This window comes from Stigmatopora argus, chromosome 20, assembly GCF_051989625.1.
Source record: "Stigmatopora argus isolate UIUO_Sarg chromosome 20, RoL_Sarg_1.0, whole genome shotgun sequence".
Taxonomy (NCBI): Eukaryota; Metazoa; Chordata; class Actinopteri; order Syngnathiformes; family Syngnathidae; genus Stigmatopora; species Stigmatopora argus.
Window position 1 is genome coordinate 294,415 of NC_135406.1, and position 22,558 is coordinate 316,972.

The 22,558-nt window shown below is 58.5% G+C and overlaps 7 protein-coding genes and 1 long non-coding RNA gene across 14 annotated transcripts; 5 read left to right on the forward strand and 3 right to left on the reverse strand.

Annotated features, from left to right (window-relative positions):
• Window positions 1-410: 410 nt before the first annotated feature.
• On the reverse strand, window positions 411-3,600 carry LOC144066216 (uncharacterized). Its single transcript, XR_013297399.1, has 3 exons — window positions 2,836-3,600; window positions 672-726; window positions 411-504 (listed from the first exon to the last, which is right to left on the reverse strand). It is a non-coding gene; the product is annotated as an uncharacterized LOC144066216 (long non-coding RNA).
• Window positions 3,455-7,712, forward strand: LOC144066198 (uncharacterized). Of its 3 annotated transcripts, XM_077589572.1 has the most exons (19): window positions 3,657-3,897; window positions 4,017-4,117; window positions 4,324-4,393; window positions 4,449-4,579; window positions 4,649-4,731; window positions 4,806-4,905; window positions 4,982-5,025; window positions 5,252-5,329; window positions 5,394-5,590; window positions 5,655-5,719; window positions 5,782-5,888; window positions 5,948-6,050; window positions 6,115-6,214; window positions 6,291-6,330; window positions 6,397-6,557; window positions 6,742-6,825; window positions 6,891-7,008; window positions 7,277-7,367; window positions 7,458-7,712. In XM_077589572.1, the coding sequence occupies exons 1-19, from the start codon at window positions 3,735-3,737 to the stop codon at window positions 7,530-7,532; spliced, it is 1,911 nt and encodes a 636-aa protein (XP_077445698.1). In that variant the 5' UTR covers window positions 3,657-3,734; the 3' UTR covers window positions 7,533-7,712. The 3 variants fall into 3 exon arrangements, with proteins under 3 accessions (XP_077445696.1, XP_077445697.1, XP_077445698.1); XM_077589570.1 differs by having other exon boundaries at window positions 3,455-3,897; window positions 4,806-5,025; window positions 5,782-6,050; XM_077589571.1 differs by having other exon boundaries at window positions 3,456-3,897; window positions 5,394-5,719; window positions 5,782-6,050.
• Window positions 5,130-9,051, reverse strand: LOC144066214 (uncharacterized). 2 transcript variants are annotated; one of them, XM_077589594.1, is made up of 8 exons: window positions 8,855-9,051; window positions 8,674-8,777; window positions 8,353-8,508; window positions 7,859-7,923; window positions 7,573-7,687; window positions 6,636-6,695; window positions 5,236-6,574; window positions 5,130-5,164 (listed from the first exon to the last, which is right to left on the reverse strand). In XM_077589594.1, the coding sequence occupies exons 2-7, from the start codon at window positions 8,700-8,702 to the stop codon at window positions 6,571-6,573; spliced, it is 429 nt and encodes a 142-aa protein (XP_077445720.1). In that variant the 5' UTR covers window positions 8,703-8,777; window positions 8,855-9,051; the 3' UTR covers window positions 5,130-5,164; window positions 5,236-6,570. The 2 variants fall into 2 exon arrangements, with proteins under 2 accessions (XP_077445720.1, XP_077445719.1); XM_077589593.1 differs by having other exon boundaries at window positions 8,674-8,780.
• LOC144066211 (lecithin retinol acyltransferase-like) lies at window positions 8,654-10,118 on the forward strand. Its single transcript, XM_077589589.1, is given in 3 exon segments — window positions 8,654-8,668; window positions 8,670-9,350; window positions 9,657-10,118. Coding segments are annotated over 3 exon segments (849 nt in total). The 3' UTR covers window positions 9,810-10,118.
• Window positions 10,119-10,980: 862 nt separating this feature from the next.
• npy2rl (neuropeptide Y receptor Y2, like) lies at window positions 10,981-14,343 on the forward strand. Of its 3 annotated transcripts, XM_077589582.1 has the most exons (6): window positions 11,800-11,945; window positions 12,319-12,605; window positions 12,679-12,811; window positions 12,882-13,047; window positions 13,124-13,277; window positions 13,356-14,343. In XM_077589582.1, exons 2-6 carry the CDS (start codon window positions 12,483-12,485, stop codon window positions 13,953-13,955), a joined length of 1,176 nt encoding a protein of 391 aa, XP_077445708.1. In that variant the 5' UTR covers window positions 11,800-11,945; window positions 12,319-12,482; the 3' UTR covers window positions 13,956-14,343. The 3 variants fall into 3 exon arrangements, with proteins under 3 accessions (XP_077445707.1, XP_077445708.1, XP_077445706.1); XM_077589581.1 differs by lacking the exon at window positions 11,800-11,945 and adding an exon at window positions 10,981-11,081 and having other exon boundaries at window positions 13,124-14,343; XM_077589580.1 differs by having other exon boundaries at window positions 13,124-14,343.
• A 114-nt stretch (window positions 14,344-14,457) lies between these two features.
• Window positions 14,458-17,610, forward strand: fga (fibrinogen alpha chain). The gene is made up of 8 exons (XM_077589573.1): window positions 14,458-14,603; window positions 14,677-14,781; window positions 14,950-15,133; window positions 15,207-15,352; window positions 15,433-15,531; window positions 15,616-15,777; window positions 15,858-16,380; window positions 16,913-17,610. Exons 1-8 carry the CDS (start codon window positions 14,550-14,552, stop codon window positions 17,527-17,529), a joined length of 1,890 nt encoding a protein of 629 aa, XP_077445699.1. The 5' UTR covers window positions 14,458-14,549; the 3' UTR covers window positions 17,530-17,610.
• A 345-nt stretch (window positions 17,611-17,955) lies between these two features.
• Window positions 17,956-18,928, forward strand: LOC144066212 (fibrinogen alpha chain). 2 transcript variants are annotated; one of them, XM_077589591.1, is made up of 3 exons: window positions 17,956-18,265; window positions 18,325-18,470; window positions 18,577-18,928. In XM_077589591.1, the coding sequence occupies exons 1-3, from the start codon at window positions 17,962-17,964 to the stop codon at window positions 18,877-18,879; spliced, it is 753 nt and encodes a 250-aa protein (XP_077445717.1). In that variant the 5' UTR covers window positions 17,956-17,961; the 3' UTR covers window positions 18,880-18,928. The 2 variants fall into 2 exon arrangements, with proteins under 2 accessions (XP_077445717.1, XP_077445716.1); XM_077589590.1 differs by having other exon boundaries at window positions 18,325-18,928.
• Window positions 18,929-19,114: 186 nt separating this feature from the next.
• Window positions 19,115-22,058, reverse strand: fgb (fibrinogen beta chain). The gene is made up of 13 exons (XM_077589575.1): window positions 21,873-22,058; window positions 21,777-21,806; window positions 21,600-21,703; window positions 21,435-21,537; window positions 21,296-21,364; window positions 21,102-21,216; window positions 20,919-21,025; window positions 20,712-20,826; window positions 20,525-20,644; window positions 20,313-20,435; window positions 20,150-20,244; window positions 19,462-19,652; window positions 19,115-19,387 (listed from the first exon to the last, which is right to left on the reverse strand). Exons 1-13 carry the CDS (start codon window positions 22,041-22,043, stop codon window positions 19,156-19,158), a joined length of 1,575 nt encoding a protein of 524 aa, XP_077445701.1. The 5' UTR covers window positions 22,044-22,058; the 3' UTR covers window positions 19,115-19,155.
• Window positions 22,059-22,558: the final 500 nt, after the last annotated feature.

A 22,558-nucleotide genomic window follows, 5' to 3' on the forward strand; every position in this document is an offset into this window, starting at 1 on the left:
ATACATTCCCAGAATAATTGACTAATTAGGTTGTGCTCGGTGTCACGAGGCGCCGCGCCACGCCGCGCGCCTTTGGAAACTAGGCCGCCTTTCGTCCCGCTTTCCGAAGGTCGCCTCTCTTTACCGCGGGGGGCGTTCAGGTGACCCACTGACCCCCCTGGCATGTGCTCGTCTTTTGTTTTTGTGCGTCGGGAGCCACGGCCGCTCGGGGACTTTTCCCCCTCCGTTTAATCTCATGCAAAAAATAAAAAATAAAAACTTGCAAAGGATAGCAGAAAATCTTCACGATAGATTAAATAATAGCTCGCCCACCCCAAACCGTTTTTTTTTGTTTTTGTTTGTTTTTTTTGGTCATTTTTGTGCTCCTCTGGGTCTACTTCTTTTTCTTTTGGAAACGCCGGAACTGGTTCTGGATGGCCAGCGCCGCTTTCTCCGTCTCGGGCGCCTCCAGGTCGATGTCGATCTCCTCCTCCTGCTCGAGGGGCTTCGCCGCCGAGGCCTTTTCTGTAGGGTTGAGACCATGGAAAGCACTCTCAATCAGCAAAGCCTGTCTTTTTGGGATCCAAAATCTGCTGTTATTTTTCGACAGCTTTGTTACTGAGTTAGCTGTTGGCAGGATCAGCTTGTTAGCGCATAAGGCTCGTTTGGCAGGCGCGCGGTGGCTTACGCACCCTTGTTGTCGTCCGCGGCCGCCTGGTCGCCGTTGGCCGACTTGGGGGACGTCAGCTGGGCAGGGGAGACACAAAAGATGGGGGGAGGAAAAAGCACGTCAGTCAAAAGTCGACATTGTCGCCGCGTTCCATCTTTCGTAATGAAACGGCTAAGGACCAGTGGCCCAGTTCCTTTGGCTATCCGGCGCCGCGCACTGACCGAACACAACAAGGAGGATCCCGGCCGGCCGGCCGGCCGGCCGAGGCCGACGGGACAAAGACGCACGCATATGGAGCGTGAGGAGAGTCGACACAGAAAGCCAGAAGTGGGCCAGCGTCAAGGGGGGCCAGATGGACGCGCCGGCCGGCAAAACAAACAAGACACCCCCCACCGCCCGGTCGGTCTCCCCGGAACGAGGCTAGCGCAATATTCGGTCACGCTTCTGGCCGTTTCGAGCGAGGTTTACGCCCCCGCGAGGACGGGAGGAGGTTTTTGCACCGGGGGAGGGGGGGGCTCTGCAACGGCATCCCCAACGTCCGAGGGGCGCCTTCCTCCTCCAAAAGAAATAGTGGCAGTGGGCAGGAAGGCTAGGTAAGCGCCCCCACTCGCCTCTCTTTCCAGCCGAGACTGGAAAGTGGGGCCCACTAAAAATAGTGCCTTAATGGCTTTACGTAAGCCAGAGAGCGTGGGTGGGAAATGGTCCCGGGGGGGTTGGTTATGCGGGCTAAAGGGGGCCGGAGATGCCGGCGTCTCTGCCATCAATGCTTGACAGAAAACATGCGTGATGATGATGATGAAGATGAAATTTGAGGCGCTGAAATTCAGCCGAACAGCAAACAGCAGGGTGTCAGTCTCTCGCGTGTATTTATAGACGCCAACTTGAGGATTAAACACAAGGAAGGTGACTGTCGGGCGCTGGACGCGTGCGTGCGAGGTGTCGGCCTCGCCCGCGTCAGGAAAATCCGCCAAACAGCTGTCGCCAACGGCCACGCCGGCCTTACGTAAGCGTTTGCCAAAAAGCCCGCCGTGACCATTCAGTGCTTTCAAAGCTGAAGTCTGAATAGAAGCAGGAAGAAATAAAGAAAGAGCGAAAGAAAGAGCGAAAGAGAGAGAACCAACAGGAAGCCACCCGCCTAGGAGCTCGGGCCCCGAGGAGACGAGCTGTCAAACAAAGACGGCGAGGGGCGCCAGGCTCCTGACGTCAGCGCCATTTGGGCGCATCGGCAAAACGCGCGCGGATCTTTTCATCCGCTCAATACGGGACAAACGCAACAATCCACCCTTTCAGATGTCACCTGCGGCGAACGGAAAGGAGTCGATGGCTGGCGGACGTCCAAGCCGTCGGAAAAGGGAGGGCTGGCCAAACTGCCCATCGCGGCCCTCTATACATAATTCATACGTACACAGCTGCTCTTGGTGGATGCGGGATGTATTCTATGGCGTGCCGTTAAAGAAAAAATATTCTATTCATTCAATAAAGAGGCTTAGGTGATGTCTTTTTCTGCTTTGATACTAATAATAATAATAAGAGCAAGTATCATTTCCGTCATCTGCCACGAAAGACGACAATCAAAACGAGCGTTTTGCCAACCCCAGCGTTTTTCCACGCTAATCAGCCACACTATTTCCCCCAACCGAGCTTTTGCGACTGCAAGTAACGCGATTCCGCTTAGGGAAACATTCGTCACGGACTGAATAAATGATGAAATAAATAAATAAACAAATAGATCAATAATTAATGACGGTCCCCGAGGGCTCCGTGAGAAAACTAAGTGCAAGCACGGCGGTTGCGAAGCGGACGATGTCGGAGAGCCTTTGGTTGTGTTTGTCACGGCAGAAAAACAAACGCTCCTCCAAATGCGCAGGATTTTCAAACTTTCCAAAACAAAGTTGAGCTCAAATGGGAAGAAATGCCTTTGTTTGAAGGCCGAGTCAACGAGCCAACGAGCGAGCGAGCGAGCGACGGAGTTGCTGCTGATGTTTGTGACAAGAGGCCTCTGCAACAACACTGCGACAAAAGCTCAAGAAGAAGAAGAGGAGGAAGAAGACGAGGAGGAGGAGGAGTATGAAAAGGGGCAAGAAGAAGGCTCCGGGGTTGCCGACGCCGCACCTTCAGATCAAAGATCGGGGGAGGAGGAGGAAGAACGTGTGGTGCATGATGAAGATGGAGCCTGGCGCACTCACCTCGCTCATGGTGCAAATCTGCAGCGCTTGTGGAGGAATAGGAGCTGGAGGGGGAGGAGCGACAGCGAGAATTGCCGCTGCTGCTGCTGCTGCTGTGGCGGTGGAAGAGGAGGAGGAGGAGGACGCCAAAGTCTGGAGGACTGCGAGAACAAGAAACAAAGGAGGAGAACCCGAGTGCGCCTCGTCGGGTGATGCTGAGCGAGTGTCGGAGGCTGAGATGGAGACTACGAGCGCTCGGGAACGACGACAACAGCTACGGCAAGAGGAGAGCGAGAGGAGAATGAGAGGAGACGGGAGAGCAAGGGGGGAGAGCCAGCATCCTCTCTCTCTCTCGCTCTCTCTCTTGCCTAACCCCCTTCCGGGCATTATGCGCATGCGCCATATACCCTTCTCCGCCTCTCCAGGAGGGGGCGAGCGCGGACAAACCGGACGATGTCTCGTGAACAGTGTTCACGCTTGGCGGCGGCCATTTTGCAACAGAGCTATTCCAGCCAAGGCATTCCAATGAACTGCCCCTTTTCTTGGAAAAAAACAAAATAATACAAAACAAAACTACAGCTCTATTTTAAAACGACATTCACACTGTTCGCCTTTTCACATACGTCATAGATGCAGCAAAACTAGAGCATTGCTCAAATGAATTGTTGTTCTTTTAAACAAAGTCCGCACCCAGTCTCAGTCTCATAGTCGTGCTAATGCAGTTTGTCATGAACCACACAGTTAGTCAATATACCCCCCAAATTGAGTGACTTGAGAGCCTGTTAGTGAAGGAAAATACGCACCTTTGTCTGTTGCAAAATGTCAGCCAGCTCACGACAGCTCAGTGAATGCAGAACATCTAGACGCCCACTTTCAGAGGTCCTTGAACGCAGCAAAACTTTTCCTTGCTCGTCTGGAAAATGCTGGCGCACTTGCTCTGGCGACGTCCCGAAAGGACGCTGAAACGTGTGCTGCGTTCACGTGTCCGTCCGTGGACGTGGACGAACGGCAGACGTTCCGAGCACGGCCGCCCCGTCCGAATCGGCTGCGCTTCGGGATTTTGGGGTGACACGGCCACTTCAGGTACACTCGGTGAACATCACAATATACAGCGAACTTTTCGTGTGTATATTTGATGGGTGTATGTATTCTTTTCTTTTCTTCCTTTTTTTTTTAAATCGCGTCTGTGCGCGTGAGAGCAGTGCCTCAGCTGATCCATGGCGGGAAATTGGACTTTTTGGTATTCGATTACCTGAGTGAGATCACCATGTCGCTCCTCACCGCAGCCAAGAGCAAAGCGCCGGTAAAACCTAGTCTTGACTTTTGGAATTATGCCCGCCGTTGACGTTGATGGACCAAGCCGGGCTTTCACTTTTGGTGCAATTCGGCACTTTCAAATATTGAAAGGCGTACGCCAAATGGCTCAGACGTCTATCTCCGTCAATGCCGAAGGCCGATGAAAATGGCAGGAAAAAAGTAGTCAACGCCATTTACCGCCTTGTCCGGCAGAACCTGGGTTACGCTCCGGACTTTGTGCTGGCGGCCTTGGCGCCGAGCATCCGCGACATCCAGCAGAAAGGTGAGTCTGGGGTTTCCGCGGCAACCGGTAGGTCGTGAGCCGCTCGTCTCCGCAGGCGTGCGCGTGGTCAGCAACGCCGGCGGCGTCAACCCGCTGGCCTGCGCCGACGCCATCCGGGAGGTGGTCCGGAAGGCCGGGCTGGACCTGAAGGTCGCCGTGGTGACGGGCGACGACCTGACGCCCCAAGTGAGAAAGCCGCTCGGAAATGGCCGGCGCAGCGCCACCCCTTTGACCGACGCGCCGCTCTCCCCGCAGAGGAGTCGCCTGGCCCGAGTGGAGACGGCCGACGGCCCCCGCGCCTTGCCCGAGAAGCTGCACAGCGTCAACGCCTACCTGGGGTGGGTGCGCGCCGGCGTGCTCTTTAAAATTCACCTCTTTTTTTGAGAGGATGTTTCCGGGTCCGCGTACGCAGGGCGGGGCCCATCCGTCGATGCCTGGACCTCGGCGCCGACATCGTGGTCACGGGCCGTTGCGTGGACAGCGCCCTCGCCCTGGGACCGCTCATGCACGCGGTACGTGGCGGATGGCGGACGGGGCGGGGCGGGTGGCCGAGTTCGGCGACTGAGCGCTTTGTGGCTTTTCTGGCAGTTCGGATGGAGAGAAGGGGACTTGGATTTGCTGGCCGCCGGAAGGTAGGAACGCTCGCCGAGTAGCCAAAGACTCGCCTCCGTCACACTTTATCTCCGTTTGGCTGCGGTCCACGGATACCCGATCAAATTTGGGAGGGAGGTTGGAATCCGGGCAAAGTAGTCCTTTATTTAGGGGAATTTCCTAGAAAAACAAAAACAAAAAAACAAAGCCAAGTAATGAAACAGCCCGGCGTCAAGCTTGTGTGTGCTCACTTTGTTGGCACATCAGTCTGGCGGGTCATCTCATCGAGTGCGGCGCTCAGAGCACCGGCGGGATCTTCACCGACTGGCATCGCGTCCCCGACTGGTGAGGACCGCCCCCGAGCCCCCGCGGAGTCCCGGTCAACTCCACTCGGCGCCCCCTCCGGCAGGGACGACATCGGCTTCCCCGTGGTGGAATGTTCCTCCGACGGTTCCTTCGTCCTCTCCAAACCGCCGAAGACCGGCGGCCTGGTGTCGTTCGGCACCGCGGCCGAGCAACTGGTGTACGAGATCGGCGACCCGCGCCGATACGTGCTGCCGGACGTCACCTGCGACTTCAGCCACGCGCTCATCCAGGAAGTGCCCGGTACGAGCGCCGTCGTCCGCCTCCGTGCTCAGGTCGTCACCCCTCACGTTTCGTCCGCGTGCAGGCGTGGATGGCGGCGCCGTCCGGGTGAGCGGCGCCAAAGGTTCGGCGCCGCCGCGCGACTACAAGGTGAGCCGGAGGCGCGCGGGGGTGCCGGTCACTCGCCCCACCTCAAGATTTGCCGTTGGCAGGTGTGCGCCACCTACATGGACGGATTTCGCGCCACCGCCGTGTGTCCGCTGGGCGGGCCCAGAGCGGCGGAAAAGGCCCGCAGGACCGCCGAGAGCATCGTCAAAAGGTGGCGTTCTGGGCGGGCTCCGGGGGTTCGGTATCTGAAACGCGGGCCGGTTTGCGCAGGACCAGGCGGATATTTAAGCGTTTGGCTCTGGAGGATTTCACGGACATCCACGTCCAAGTCCTGGGAGCGGAGGACACGTACGGCGCTCACGCCGCCAACAAAGTGAGACCTCCGCACGCCTCCGATCCGCCGACGCCGGCGTGACTGACGAGCGCCGACGACGCAGGGCGCCCGGGAAGCGGTCCTGTGGCTGGCCGCGTGCCACAAAGACAAGAAGGCCTTGGAAGTCTTCGCCAGAGAGATCGCCCCCGCCGGGACGGGCATGGGTACGACCGCCGCTCGCGCTTCATCCGACGGGGGTTCGGGGGGCGTGTCACCTGACCTCTGCGTCCTCGCTCGCAGCTCCCGGACTGTGCGGCATTGTGGGCGGGCGTCCCCGAGTGTGAGTGCGCCAGCCGTGTCGTCCATCCTATTTTATTCCTTGTCTGAGCTGTCCATCTTCTTCTAGGTCGCCCATCCTGAAACCATTCTTCTTCTACCAGCCCAAGTCCCAAGTCCAGATCCACATTCACGTGGACGGACATTTGGCGGAGTCTTTCTCGGAGGCGGAAGCCCACACGCCCCACGAGGAGGCCCCTCTTCCGAGCGACGGGGAAGAGGTGGACCTAGGTGAGCTTTGAACTTACCTGTAAAAAATGTTTCCGGATTGAAGTGGGTTGAATGTTCCACAAGAGGGAGCCAACGTACCTCTGCCTGTAGAAGAGGCACTTTCCATGGTTACTGTCGGCCTTTTGACCCGGATGACCCCTGAAAATGAGTAAAGTGGAATTAAAAAGTGCCGTTTCCATCGTAGACCTTCCCAGTGGGCCGCATTGCTACAGACTGGAGGAGCTAGCCTACACCAGGAGCGGCGACAAAGGCGACTCGGCCAACATCGGTGAGCTACGCCGACGCTGGCGCGAAACCCTCGCTCGCGGCTAAGCTAACCGCCATCACGCACAGGTGTGATCGCCCGCGATCCCCGCCTCTTCCCCTACCTGAAGAAACACCTGACCTCCTCGGCGGTGGAGGATTACTTGCTCCACCTCTTCCCTTCGGGCCGGCGCGGCGCAGTCACCCGGTGAGCAAATCGAGCAGACGACCGCTTCAAGCTGCGGATATTCTGTTCCTAATTGCTCCCAAATGTGCCTGGCCGCCACCGTGCGGAACTTTGGCGCTGAAAAGAGCCGCCGTCTCCGTTCAAACGGCGCCGGAACGGGAAGGCGCCTTCCAAACTGGGGCGATTTTTGCCACACCGCTCGGCTCGCCGGGCACGTGTTTGCAATTAGCCCGGCGGAGGGCCGGTTAATGCGGTCGCCGTGGTTACATTAGTGTTGACGTGTGCGCAGATACACTTTGCCGGGGATCAACGCCCTCAATTTCCTTCTGAAGGATTGCCTCGGCGGGGGAGGGGTGGCGTCCCTGCGGAGCGACCCCCAGGTAAAGTACACGCTCACCCGCCGGCAGGGGCGGGGGCGAGCGAGCGAGCGAGCGTCCGTCGACACTGGCGGCTGTGCGGACCTCCCGTAGGGAAAAGCCCTGGCTCAGATGTTGCTGGACTTGGAACTGGACGGACTTCCCGACCTGGCGCCCCTGCTCGGTTGAGGGGCGGCTCCCCGTCACGTGACCCGGGCCGACCTCTCACCTCGCTCTCGGGAATGTCGTTTCCTCCTTAATTGCAAACAGACCCTCCGTCGTCACGGCAACTCTCCAGTTCCCCCAGACGATTGCGGCGGCGTCCCGTCGCCGATGGGGCGGTCCTTCATTAAAAAGAAACAAAAGGCGTCTGGCGGCCTCTCATTTACGACCTTTAACCTCTCCGATGCGCCGCGTCCGCCCGGCATCATTTGAAGCCCGGCTCGTCCGTCCGCACGCGGGGGGCCGTGGCCCCGTTGATAAGACGGACGCACGGCGGGGTGCCGAAGCTTAACTCCTTCGTCGCCTGGTCGGGGCCCGGGTGCGTGAGTGAAAGAAGCCGGCAGTTGGTCGCCTGTTGCTGTCAAAGGGTTAAAAGAGAGAACAGAGTGAATTTTGTGGTTTGGAAGCAGTGATGTCAGCTGCAATGCTAACAGTTTTTCCCCTCGCGCGCAGTCGTGTGTGAGTGTGTGCGTGAGTGAGTGAGTGAGTGTGTTGGGAACAATTTACAAGTGGGTGAGAGCGAGCGAGGCAAAGAATGCGTGCCATTTGGTGGTTTGGAAGCAGTGACTGACTTTTGGATGTTCTGTGCTGCTTTAACTCATTAGCTGCAGTTTGCTTTACAAATGAAAACTTTTAACGGGATGGCCAACGAGAACATTCCCACTGCTTCCATGAATGTCGTCCTGATTTCCCTCAAATCAAGATGAGCTTCCAATACATTGGAAGGGGGAGTCAACCACCGAGTTCATTTCAAAACACACACTTTGGAGTTCGAAGTGTACTTAACTGATCTAGGCCAAGTTCCATTGGAAGGCCATTGTGGTCGTCAATGGCAGCTGGAAAACAGAGTGCTCTTTCTTTCCTGACGTGCACGTGCGCGCGTGGGCGGGCCGGCCCTCTTCCTGTGCTCTCCCGCATCCAGGTGGGGTCTGCCGGTCTGCCCCTAGACGAGAAGGAAAGTAAGCCAAGACGAGGGGAGACTCGTCCGTTTGTTTTCGGGTGGGGGTGGGGGCACGGAATCTAGCCACCCGAGTCGCGTCGCGTCACGTCACGACACGCCCCAAAGCTTCCGCCAGCCACTGGTGCCAATGTGCCCAGGCCCACTCACTCGGAGCATCCGGCGGCGCGCGGCGTCATGGTCCTGGCGCTCCCCTTCCTACCGCACAGAGTCGTCTTCGTCTCCTGGAAGTCATGCTGGACGCGCTGGGCTATCTGCTGGACAAAGTATTGCAGTTGCTGCTGGTGACGTGCGCGCCCGCCGAAGAGGGCGAGGACGGTGACGTTGGTACCGGCGATAGCGATGGCGATAGCGGTGGCGCGCCTCCGCTCCCGCGCGCGTACCGGCGCGGAGACTTGATGGAGGTGCCTCGCACGCTCTTCACTCACTTCGGCATCTACCTGGGGGACGGCCGCGTGGCGCACCTCATCCCCGACATCCTCCCCGCCGTCACGTCGAACGCGCGCCTCCTCCGCAGCCAGGTCAGCAACGCGCGCCTGTTGCTCGGCGTGCTCTGCAAGCGCGCCAGCGTGCGCGTGGACTCCGTGGAGGACTTTGCCTACGGCGCCAGTCTGCGCCTCAACGTGCACGCCATGGAGAAGGGCGGCTGTGGTGGGGGTGCTTGGAGTGGGGGTCGAGGACTCCGGGGCTGCCGGGACTCCGAGGAGGTGGCGCGGCGAGCCGAGCGCCTGCTCGGCAGCGTCCCCTACAGCCTGCTGTGGAACAACTGCGAGCATTTCGTCACCTGGTGCCGGTACGGAGCCGCCCGCAGTCTGCAGACGGAACAGGTCAGAGAAAGAGAAAAAAGAGAAAGAGAGATTGATGTATTTTGGATAGAGTCGTTCATATCACTCCACGGATGCCATTGGTGAAAATAACAGTCCAATGCATCCCAATTCAAGTGGATTTGATTGAGTAAAACCTCCATTTCGTGCAATGTTTCAAAGCCACCGCTAGAGAGAGCCCGCACCCCGGCTTTATGTGACACTCCACAGGCATAGTGTTGATGCTGACCGAAGGAGATGTAAATGTAAACATTTGCTGGTGTGTGTCGACCTCTGCGCCCGATCAACTTCTTTGGGGGTCTTTTCCAGTTCTGCCAATGGCTGAAGTCCCTGATCCGAGACCAGAGGAACGTGGCACTGGCCGCTCTGCTGGGCTTGCTCTCCATGGCCTGTTCGGGTGTGTCGTCCTGGACCACCCTGCCCGCTCTGCTGCTCCCTCTGGTGCTGTGGATGGCCAGCTGAAGCCCCCCAGAAAACAGAACCACCACCACCACCACCGGGAAGCCGAAAAACACTAGGGAAAGTGTCAGTGCACAATCCCTCTCCATCAAAACTGGGACAAAGTGAACAAAATCAACAAAGGGGAGCCACACACCGACAAAAAGGCAAAACAGGACTTACCATAACAGGAAACAATAGTCCCACAGAGACGTTCCAAAAAAACCGTGGCCTTTAAATGAACACAGACAGGGGTTGATTAAAAAATCACAAACACCTGGGTGGCCCAGGGGACGGGAAGCCTAGAGGGACAAATGAGGCAAAAGGCATAGAAATCACACAAACAGGACACACCAAGAAAACACGGCCATCCGGCAAAAGCTCGCTAACGTGACGGACGCTTTCTTTGCGTACCTTGGAGTCGGTCAAATAAAGGACGGCGTCCGGAAAGGCCGCCGTCCGCACGCCGACCGTTTTTCAGCGGTGTGCGAACGCCAAAATGGAAGCGGGTGCGTGAGAGAGCATTTCAATGAGCGGCGCGTGCGCCTGCCCGCCCGCCGCCGAGGCTGACCCCGTCGGCCCCGCGTAATGCGGCAGGTGTGGCGGCGGCGAGGGCGGGGGGAGGGATGGTAATTGTTGCCGTGGCGACCACCTATCGTCGCCGACATTCCCACGTCAGCGTGGCGTGGCGTGGCCTTTTTTTCTCCCCCGGTCTCCGAGGACCCCTCCCGTCTCCGGAATCCTTCCGATGACTTGACCCCGTCCGTCGGCCTTTGCCCGTCGCTCCCGTCGTGCCATTGGTCGCCGGGGAAATGCGGCGGTCCCCCCTCCCCCTTTCGTCTTTGTGTCTCGTGCTGATGCTTTCACCTCAAGTTAGCCGCATTGTGTGCGGGATTGCACTTTTTTTTTTCTTGTTCAATCTATCGATGAATCAAACGAGGCCAATTCAAATTTGATGCAAAACGGGCCCAGAAAATGCTTGCGTATTTTTAACTCGGCGTCCTTCTTCTCTCCCCGCCCCCGAGTGGCGTTCCCTTGGCGTCGGCCTTGACGCGGCGTCACCTTGACGTGACGTCAACGTTGACATCAGGAGCCGCTCTGCCTTCAATGTATAGGAAAGTGTGCGCGTGGGAGGGAGGGTGATGGGGGAGGGGCTGGGGAGGGGGGGGTCTCTCCCTCAGAGACCGTCATAATAGTTCTATTTTTAATTTTCTGCCGGCAACCGTCGACGCCAACCAACCTCTCCTGGCTACTGCGTGCGTTGGCTTTTTCACTGGATCTCATGTTGTGGCAAAGGTGATCCTTTTCTATTTTCTCTTTCGGTGCCAATGACATGGATAGGCGTCCAATCGGGTCCACTTGAAATGAGCCGAGGTTTGAGTTGGGTTGCCGTCGACCGACCTGCAGGGCCTACACACAAAAAAAGCCATTTTTTAGTCTGAGTTTTTGTTCAGATGCGATCCAAAGGCATCTTTTAAATAAGCCAGAAAAGTCACTTGTCGTTTACTGAAGGGTTGAGAAATGTCAGAGAGGAATGCTGGATAAGAAGTTGAAACAAGTTCTCTTCCCGGTAACGGTAAACACAGCTTCCCGCTATCTTAGCCGTCCGTGCCTTTATATGGTTCCCGACTTGGGGGTGTCCAAACTTTTTCCCCCAAAGGCTACCTGAAGAAATATGGAAACTGGAGTTTGAAATCTCATTGTACATCTCATGGTTGGCAATAAAGACATGGATTTGGCTCTTGTCAGATGAAATGGGTTGCTTTTGTCATTTCATGAATGATAGGGTGATATTAGCGGATTGAATTGAAAGTGGGAGGGGTCTCCCACTCCAATGTCTTTTTCTTCACTTGAAATGGGATACGATTGAATGGAGGTAGTACCGTGGTTTGATTGGATCTTCCTCCTCCTCCGTCATCATCCTGTCACGCAGGCAGGCAGTCGGGAGGCAGGCGGGTGGGCACGTACGTCCGCAAGCACGCCCCGCCTCCTCGATGCTGGGCTCGTCTTCCTCCCTGGTCACCTCCTCTTCCTCGCACAGTGATGCAACGTGAGCCGACGTCGGATGGATGCTTTGGAAAAGTAAAAAAAAAGCCATTTTCTCCGGCTCCTTTCTTTGTTTGTCGGCGGCGCGGCCCAGGACCGACGAGGCGTCACCCGGTCAGTCTCGTCTCTCTTTATTCCACGTCCAAACTATCGCGGCCAATATTTGCGGCGTGTCCAAAAAGCGGCTTTGCCGGAATCAAAGATTGCTCCACTGGATGAGGCGTCCACATCGAGTCCATCGTTGGGGGAGCGTCGCGCTTCCTCGTCCTTCCGTTAAAGCCGCCGCTTAACCTTTTACGGGACGGGTCAAAAGTTGACATTAATCGGGTCGTGCCATTTCCCGAGAAACGGCGAGCTCGGTCTTTGTTAAAGCGGGACTAAAAAAGGCAACCCAAAATAGCGGCGACGGCAAACGTGCCCACGAATTAATCGGCGGTCCCGAGCGGCGCCTTCAACTCAACTCGCTCAAGCGGGTCTCATCCCGTAGGTGACGTGCCACGGTGGGATCGCGGGCGCCGAAACGAGACGGACCACAGCCCGCGTCGACTTGTCGGGCGTGAGAGCGACACCTGCGGCGAGAGAAACAACATGTGACGGGCCAGATCGGACAGAGAAAAGCAAAGAAAGGACTCACGTCGGGCTGCGTTCGACATGGACTGGGCCAGTGGCGGCGAGCCGGACCCGCTCCCCAACGTCACGTCCTGGGACGGGTGGGACACCCACGCCATGCCCCCGACCTTCCCCGAAGACCCCATCCGATCGCCCGGCGTGCAGGTGAGCGAGGGTGGCCGAGAAGTGGGCGAGGCCGGCCGCTGACGCCGCCCCGTGCGTTTCCGTGTGTGGCCAGGCGGCGTTGATCGTGGCCTACGTGGCCATCATCCTGCTGGGGCTTGTGGGCAATTCTCTGGTCATCTACGTCATTTACCGCTTCAAGACGCTGCGCACGGTCACCAACTTCTTCATTGCCAACTTGGCCGTGGGTACGAAATAACGCCTCGGGCGTCGCTCCAACGCCGCTCAGACGCGCCCCTCCTTTTCCACGTTTCCCAGCCGACCTCCTGGTGAACGCGCTGTGCCTCCCGTTCACGCTGGTCTACACCCTTCAGGGCGAGTGGCACTTCGGTAGCGTCCTGTGCTTCCTGGTGCCCTTCGCCCAGGGCCTGGCCGTGCACGTCTCCGTCCTGACCCTCAACGTCATCGCCCTGGACCGCCACAGGTAGGTGGGCGCGTGCGTGCGTGCGTGCGTCGGTCGGCAGGCCCCGGAGCCGCCAACCTGCCTGGCCGTGACGCAGGTGCATCATTTACCACCTGGAGACGCGGATGCGCAAGGACACCTGCTTCAGGGTGATCGCGCTGACGTGGTTGCTGAGCGCGGCGCTGGCCAGCCCGCTGGCCATCTTTCGAGAGTACGGCTCCTTCACGTTGACGCCCGGACGCAGCATCCAGGTGGAGGTCAAACGCCGCTCCGTCGCCCGTCGGCTGGCTTCGGGTGGTCTGGAGGTCCCGCTGTGGTTCTGCCGGCAGGCCTGCGCCGAGAAGTGGCCCGGTTCCAGCACGGACGGGACGGCGTACAGCGTGGCCATGCTGGTGCTGCAGTACTTCCTCCCGCTGGCCGTCATTTCCTTCGCCTACGCTCGCATCTGGTCCAAGCTGCGAGCTCACGTCAGCCCGGCGGACGTCGGGGCCGGCGCGGCCGGCATCGCCGGCGGGGAGGGCGCCCCGACGGGCTCCGAACGCCAGCGGCGCCGGCGCAAGACCACCAAAATGCTGGTGACCATGGTGGCGGTGTTCGCCGTCAGTTGGCTGCCCTACCACGCCTTCCAGCTGGCCACCGACATCGACGGCGGCGTGCCGGACACGCCCTACTTCCGCCTGCTCTACACCCTCTTCCACGTGGTGGCCATGTGCTCCACCTTCGCCAACCCGCTGCTCTACGGGTGGATGAACCGCAACTTCCGCGCCGCCTTCGTGGCCACCTTCAAGATCGGGAGGGCGGCGCCCGGCGGGCCGGCGGACTCGGTCCATCCGCCGGACGGAGGTGGCGGCGGCGGGGGCCGGAGGTTGAAGTTGGCCCAGGGCAAGCAGGAAGTGGCGTCCGCCTGCCTGGACGCCACCGACGTGTGACCCCGTGCGAGCGAGCGTGCCAAAACGGGGTCGTTCGGATCGGAGCCACGGCTTCCGTCGTCAATGGCCCGATCGAAACGAGTCGCTTCCTATCTTGTTCTCGCCGAACACAAAGCATTTCAGCAATGTAAACTTTGTTCGTGAGCGTTTTGTCTCCAAACGGACGCCGTGTCTGCTAAGATAACAGCTTTGGCCGCTTTTTGAAGATGGCTTCCAGAACTGCCGTTCGGGTAAATCAAGGCATATCTCATGCTTGGGTGTTTTTTTTGTGTTGCAAATGGTGGTGGATGGCCACTCGGTTGTTTTGTCAAAGAGTCCATTTTCCCGATAAAGCAGCGGCTCCGGGACATATTGTGTAAGTCCAAGTAAGCAACATGCTTTTTCACTCCACGGTCTGGGCGTCCTCATTGCGGGAACGTGTCCGTCCGTGTTTACGCTGGACAAAGTGCAGGGACGCGGAAGGTCGGCGCCCCCTCCGCGGCTTGCTCAACTTGCCCGCTTCAAGGGGTGGCGCCTACGCCGTCCGGGGAGGGGCGGGGCTCGGCCGAGGCTTCAAAACCGGCGGGCGAGGGGAATTTTGCAACTTTCCACAACATGCCACGAACAGGTTTACTGGTCTACCTGGGCCTGCTATGCGTGGCCTCGCTGGTAAGAAAAGGGATGGGAAGGCTTAGTTAGCTGGCTGACATTTACAAAACAAAGGCCAAATCATTGTCCATAGGTCGGGGGGCTGGATCCCAGGGGGGCACGGCCCGTGGTGCCCAACACCAGGTCGGAAAAATGCGCCACGGAGAAGGAATGGCCCTTCTGCACCGACGACGACTGGGTAAGGACAGGCCAGCCGTTATTTCGTGGCAGCGGCGGCCTTTTGGGCTTTGCTTTTCTTTTCTTTTGTTTTTTGGGGGTTGTTTTGGGGTTTGGTTTTCTCTTGTTTTGTTTTTTTCTTGTTTTTTTTCCACCCACCTTTGAGCGCCCACGCCACGTGGTCTGACAGGGTCCAAAGTGCCCGTCGGGCTGCAGGATCCAAGGTCTGATGGAACACAAGGATCACAGCCTCCTGAAGAAAATTGAGAAGATCCGCAACCTGCTAGAGCAGAACCAAGTCGGCCAGCACAAAGCCGACCAGGTGACCAAGCAGACGTACGACTACCTGAAGGGGGAGCTGGTCCTCAACTCCGGTCAGCCCTCCGCTAGCGAGTCGGGACCGCCGCCCGGGGGTGGAAGGTGACCGCTCTGGCCTTCCTCGCTCAGGCCAGGACCTGCGCTACCACAACTTGGCTCTCAACCTGCGGCAGAGGATCTCCGACATGAAGGTGAAGATCGACAGGCAGCTGAAGATCCTGGCGGCCCTCCGCCAACGGGTGACGGATCAAGTCAGCGACATGCAGAAACTAGAGGTGAGTGGCGCCGAGGAGGCCAAAGGGGGATGGCGGCGGCGGAGTTCCAAACCGTTCCTTGGCGCTCTGCTCCCCGCCAGGTGGATATCGACATCAAGTTGCGCTCCTGCCGAGGTTCCTGCAAGTCTTACTCCGAGTACCAGGTGGACCGCGACAGCTACGTGCATCTGGACAAACAGGTTAGAAAAGCGTGGGGCCGCGGCGGTCCGCTGGCTGGCTTCCCGGAGACGCCGGCGACCATCGCTGCCCACCTTCCTTTCCAGATGAATCAGCTGCGAGCGCCGCAATGGCAGGACGTCCAATCGGTACGGCAGATGGGAGTGATGCAGAGCCGGCCGCTGCAGCAAGCGTCGTCGTCGTCGTCGTCGTCGCAAGGCTTTCAGGGCGCCATCTTCAAGTTGGGATCCACGGACGTCTTCCAAGAGGTCGGGACGGCGTGGCTGCAAATTCAGTCGGTGCGACAGACGCCGTCTTGTCCTCACCACTTTGGCTTGGCTCGGCTCAGGTGAAATCCTTCCAGTTGACGCTGGAGACGGAAGGGTCCAGCTCCTCCCCGGCCACAATCTCCAAAGTTCCAGGTACTTCCTGGTCGGGCCCCTCCAAGTCCATCACCGAGCTGGCGGGAGGCGGGTTCGGCGGCGCCTTTGCGGAGACGCCCTCCCCCCTGCCGGCGGACTCCGTCAAATGCACGGTTTCCACCAAGAAGACCACGGTGATGACGGACGACGGCCCCGTGGAAAAGGTGCACCACGTCAGCCGGGGCGGTCCCGGCTGCGAGGGATTTTCGGGCCCGGTCTTCCCCGGCACCGGCACCGGCCACGTCTCCGCCGACGTCAAGAAGTGGCCGGCGGGCGGGATCAAGGGCACCCTCACGGACACCAAAAGCGGCTTCTCCAAGCCCTTTGGCCAAGTGGGCTTCGATTTGGGGAAGTTCTTTAGCGACAACACGGAAGACGACGTGGCCGACCCGCACGCCCGTAGCGTGCAGGTGGTGCAGGTCCAGCGTTCCAGCGATTTCACGGGAGAAGGTACCGGCGGCTCCGTCCTGGAGTAAAGCGGCGGGCGCCGGTCCTCGCCAAATGCACTACTCGCAAGAAGTCAGAGAGAGGGCCGCGCTAACCTCGCCGTTCCCGCTTGGCAGCTACTCCAAGATCATCTAGCTTGACGGAGAGATGAATTTGAATTGGCTGCTAGGCCGCCGTGGTAACTCGACAGACATAGCTCTGACATTAAAGTGTGTTTCCAAAGCCAAAGGCCAATCCCTTTTTGCTTCTCGTGGAAGTTAGCCGGAGTTAGCCATGCTGCTAGCCGGGCTGCTAGTCGGGCTGCTAACCGGGCTGCTAGCCGGGCTGCTAGCCGGGCTGCTAGCCACGCCGCTAGCCACGCCGCTAGCCGGGCTGCACCGCACCGATGCTAATCGTTGGCCTGCATGCATGCATGAGGCTCCAAATTTCAAGAGCGCCAACTTTTTGCGAGTAGGGCAAGACATTGTAATTGTGGGCTTTCAAGCCTCCGTATTGAGCAAACTGGAAATTGAGCAGAAGCCATGGTGTGTTGCAGATTGCGTGGATATCTTCCACAAGCACAGCCGGGGCCAAACCGACGGACTGTTTCAGATCCGAGCCTCCCCGGCCGCCGCCGCCGCCCCGCTCTCGGTTTACTGCCAGCAGGAGGGGCTGCTGGGGGGCTGGCTGCTAGTCCAGCAGAGGGAGAACGGCTCGCTCCACTTCAACCGCACTTGGGCCGAGTACCGCGATGGTTTCGGGAGCGTGGACGCCAGCGGGAGGGGGGAGATGTGGCTGGGCAATCGCCACCTCCGCTCCTTGACCGCCCGGGGCCAGACCCTGCTCAGGGTGGACCTGCGGGACCGGCGCGGGGGGGCGCCGGCCACCGCCGAGTACGTCCTGAGCGTGGGCACCGAGGAGGAGGGCTACCCCTTGCGCGTCTCCGGCTACGGCGGCGACGCCGGCGACGCCCTGGCCTCGCACGCCGGGATGAAGTTCAGCACCTGGGACCGAGACCAGGACCGAGCGGCGGGAAACTGCGCAGCCACGCACGGCGGGGGTTGGTGGTACGGCGACTGCCGGGAGGCCAATCTCAACGAGGCCGGCGGCGCCGTGTGGGCCGCCCTCAGGCCCGAGAGCGTTCAAATGTTCGTGCGATCCGCCGACTTGTGATCCACTTCTGCTTCCGTCCACACTTCAATCTTTCCAGAATGTTCTGCACTCACTTCAATAAAGAATCAAGCTGCCATCGCCGTTAGTTGTCATTTCCAGTCTTTCTTATTCAACACGGACTCTGGTGGTAAACAGGCACGCCGCCATGCACGCCACCGTGTTTGCTCCGGGGGCGGCGTAGTTCACCTTTGCGTCACTCAAAAGCGTGGGTCGTTTCCAAAAGCAAAGAAACACGGCGTCCTTGGACCCCGGACGCGTGGACACGTTGCTCAGCACATATTTACTCTGCGCCCACAGCGTGCGCCAAGCCGCGCGTCCGAGATGGCCGACAGCAGTCCCGCCCACTTCCCGGTGAACGACGATGCCCCGCCCACTCGGACGGTCCCCCGGCGCCACCGCCGTGTTCCCCTGGACGGCAGGTAAGGACAGGAAATGACGTTTCCGAAGGCCGTGCCACTTTGGAGCGTTCTGGTCGTCAACCGAGCCGGTCACGGCTCCGACCAACGCGTGTCCAACCTCCCGCCTCCCTTCCCTTCCGGTCCCCACCCAAAGGACAAGAAGTGCCCGTCCGGTTGCCGCCTACAGGCCGTCCTTTCGCAGACGGACGCCGACGCGGCGGGGAAGATCTACAACGTCTGCGAGGCGGCCAGGTCGGCGGAGAGCGCGCTCGAGGAAATGATGAGCGACGTGGCTGACGTCTACCGGCGTCACCGGAGGAGCCTGGTCATCCGACACGGTAAAAGCAGTCACGGTTTTTGCGAGCACCACTGGGATGACGCTCCGGTTTGTCGGCAGTGTCGGAGCAGAGGTCGGTGCGAGACGGCACTCTTTTGGCAAGGAAACTGACGTCGCTGCGCCAACGATCCCTGCAGCTGCAGCGGCAGCTGGATCAGCTGACGGAACGAGTCCGGCTACAGGTGCAAGCGTTGTGGCGAGCCGAGGTGAGGCTCCGCCCTCTAATCATCAAACACGTGAAGGAAGGAAGGAGGACGTTGAAGACAGAAAAGCCGCGCCTCCGTCAAACCTCCTTAAATGAGCGCTCACCAGGTGGACGTGGACATGAAGCTGCGAGCGTGTGGGGGCTCCTGCCGGACAGCGTCGGCGCTCGGGGTCCATCACGACACCTACCGCACGCTTCTGGCCGACGTCTCCGAGACGGAGGCTCGGGGGAAGAAGAAGAAGAAGAAGGTCCTGGCCCCGCAAGATATCCCCCAAATCAAAGTGAAGTCCACGCGCCCGGAGCCACCCCGGTCGGAAGCCTACAAGTCCATCCCGACCGTCCAGAAAGAACTTCTCACCCAATTTGAGGACATTCCGATAAACGTGATCTTTATTGAAAATGCTGACTGACTCATAGGCAAAAAAAATAAAATAAAACAAATGAATCTGGACAGTCTCACTCTTTTGCCTTTCTGTGATTCTTTAAGACTTTTTCATTGGCATTTCACACGCCAGCCACACTGTGGCGGCGTACCGCCGAGTCAAGATTTCGCCACCTCCAGAATGTAGACGCATTGCAAAAATCGGACGGGATATCTTTTTCTTAACCGTAATTTCACGAGATCAAGAAGAGCGTGGACGAGGGTTCAGAAAGGAACTTTCAGTGGTGTTTATTTTCCGTCTCTGTTATCCTGAAGCAAAGAGGGGTCGTATCTTCATGCTGATGGCCTTCAGCGAGTACCAACTGCCCTTCCAGTTCATCCACACCACGCCGTCGTCCGTGCCATGCTTGGCCATCTGCTTGTTGTAGGCGCCGCCCACGTAGTAGCGACCGTTGGGGTTGGCCGAGTGACAGCGGTTGTACCACCAGCCCCCGCCGTCCTCTCTGGCGCACTGCTTGGACGGGTCGCCTGGGCTCCTGAGAGAGAGAGAGAGAAGATGTTGGCCCAACAGAGGCAAAGCTTTCCGTGCGCCTGGCTGGCCTCGACTCACCACTTGTCGTTATCCCTGTCGTGGGTGCTGAAACTGGCGCCGTGGTGCTGGGTCATGGTGCGGTTGACCCCGAAGAGCTCCAGCGCACCGTCCAGGAGACAGTTCCCCGCGTTGCCCGAGTAGCCGCTCACGGCCAGCACGTAGTTTGTCGATTCCGACTCCACGGTGAACTGGCGGTACTGGGCGTGGACCTGAGAGTGGGGTACAAAAGGATCATTTAGACCAGGGGTAGGGAACCTATGGCTCGGGAGCCACATGCGGCTCTTTTGATGAGTGCATGAGGCTCTCCGCTAACCCGTGAGCTAAAATATGGAAACAGCCGAGTCCCAAACACACCAATAGGAGCGTTACATCTGCAGTGGCTTTGACACGACCTCTAGTGCGTTTTTAATCATATATTTTTTTTAATTAGACTCTACTCCATGCATATCGTCATTAATACTCATTGATTAGCAACGTTATCAAAAGAATTCAGTCTTTTTGTACTTTAAAAGTGGTGAAATGACTAAAAAGGCATATTTTTTCATGTATTTTGACTTTTACATTTTGAGTATGGTTCTCAAGGAAGATGAATTTTGAAAATATGAATTTTTTTATGGCTCTCTCTGTCAAAAAGGTTCCCGACCCCTGATTTAGATGCAAGAGCACAACTTATTGCAAGGCCTACACAGGCCGGACGGACGCCCACCTTAGCACCCGTCCAATCCTCCATCTCCACGAGGAGCTCCGTCGGACCCATTTTGGTGAGTTGACCGATGCGCTCGTTGCCCAGCCAGTATTCGCCTGTGACGTCAAGCGGAGTGAATGGTGGCGCCCGGCCGCCCCGCCGCCCAGCCGACAGACAAACAGACCTGGGGTCTGGCAATAACCTTTGCCCACGTCAAAGGCCACGTTTCCAAAGCCACGTCGGTACTCGTCCCAACGACGGCCAAAGTCCACGCTGCCGTCCAGGCGGTTCTGGATGAGCAGCCATCCTGGTGGAGAGGAGAGAGGCTACACGTGAGACGCAACACGGGTCGGGTCGGGCCAGGCCAGAGCAGTCCAGACTAGTCAACCCAGCCACCTCCTTTATTGGAGCTCTGGTCACAGAAGACTTTGTACGGTGCCACCAAGGGATCCGGTTGAACCAAGTACATCTGCGATTCTGTCCCTCCGTGGCGGTAGATCTCCTCGCATTCCTTTCCTGGACGGGCAGTGGGAACCGTCAGAGAAACTTTTACTTGGCTTTTTCTACCTGACCGTTTTCTTACCGGTCACCACTGGGATGGGACATTTGGTCTCGCAAGGCTCCTTGCACTCCTCCCTCTGTTTGTAGATGGCCTTCTCCAACTTCTCGATCTTCAGGCGAAGCTTTTCCACCACTCCCTACGCGGAGAGGGCGACGACGGCAACCCGCCGGGGTCAACTCCGCGCCCCTGTGGTGCTGAAAACGGCCCGACCTTGGCGAGGGATCTTACCTGCAGGACCCGAAGGGTGGAGGGAAACATGTTGTCCACCGTGTCCTTGATGAAGGCGTGCTGCTCCTCCACCTGATCCGTGAACTGGTTGATCACCCGCCCGTTGTCTGCGGGGACGGCAAGCGCAAGGTGCTACGCGAGCGCGGCGACGCTACCCGGCGGGGCCCTCCGGACGGACTTCACCTCCGATGAGCCGCTGGCGCTCGGTGAGCGAGTTGGACATGTCGGTGGCGTAGTTGTAGACCACGTTGGACGAGCGCGACAAGTCGTTCACCAGGGGGGTCAGCTCGTTGATGCTCTGCAACCGACGGATTCCACGGGGAACTTTAGGTCGCTTTAGGCCACCTTCGGCGTGCCGCGTCCAACGCGAGACTCACCGTGGCCACGCTCTTCTCCTGCTTGAGAAGCGCCGTCTTCAGCTCGCAGCCGTTAGGGCACAGCACGCCCTGGGCGGGGCGACGGGCAACACATACGTGGATCTCCGATCCCGCGCGACGGCCTCACGCGAGGGCCTACCAGTTCCCCGTCGCCGTAGGAACACCCGCCCGACTCGCGGTGCACCGGCTTCTCCTCCTCCACCGGCCGCCCTCTCGACGGGGCGGTCGGGCGTCCGTTGTATCTGTCCGAGTGACACGTCAGCTCCCCGCCTGGGGAACGCGCGCTAGCGTGGGGAAGACTGACCTGCTGGCACCGCTAATGGGTGGCCGCGTGTGGCGGTTGTGGCTGTAGACGTCCCGGCCGCGAGTCAGCGGACGGTGGCCCCGGACGTCTGGAGCCGATGGGTCCTGTCGATATAAAGGGAAAGTGGATGACGGGGCGGCGGCGCCAAACTGCGGGTCGGGGGGGGCAGTGTGGTACCGTTGCGTTGGTCCCGAGTGTCTGTGGGTCCTGAACAAAAAGCACAGTTTCAGCCAACAACTAGCAGATTTTTTTCCCCGTCTCGCTTGGACTCACGTCAAAATCATCGTAGTCATCGTATTGAACGCCGCCCAGTGGAGTGGCGCCAATCACACACAGGAACAGCAGCAGTAGCGTGCGCATCCTCTTCATCGGGCCCGGTCTGTTCTGTCCCGCCGGCCTCAAAGATGCCTTTTTATGCTCGCCCGCTCCTCCCCCCGCTTCCATTGGCGGAGTCGGGTGGTCACGGGGCAAACAAGGCAAGGACGGACGGGAAATTTGGTCGGCCAGGAACAAGCTGGGGGCGTTGGAGTCCAAAAGGTCAACGGCCTAAAGGATTTCCCCCCACCCCCCACCAGAGGCAACACCTCCAAAGTCCAAAAAGAGATGAACAGTCAGTGAATCTCAAACTAAATTGGAGTGCACTTAAAAGCCTCTAGTGTGGTCCTATCCTAGATGTAACCATGGAAACGCTTATGCACAGCCATTTCCAAATGACAGGGCTTACCTCTGTACTTATTTGCAGCCCTCCCATTTGCGCAAATTGGACCTGCTCTGGGGCCACTTTAGGTTAACAGCAACTGCTGGCATCATGTGCGTACCGACGAGTAGTTTTTGGTTAAAATCCTAAATGAGGGTTCAAGTATACATTGAGAGCAAGGTTACATTGTTTTAAAAAAAAATCCAATTTTATAAACCAGTTGTCCCACAAACTTTAAAAATAGTTACCCTAACTAAGATCA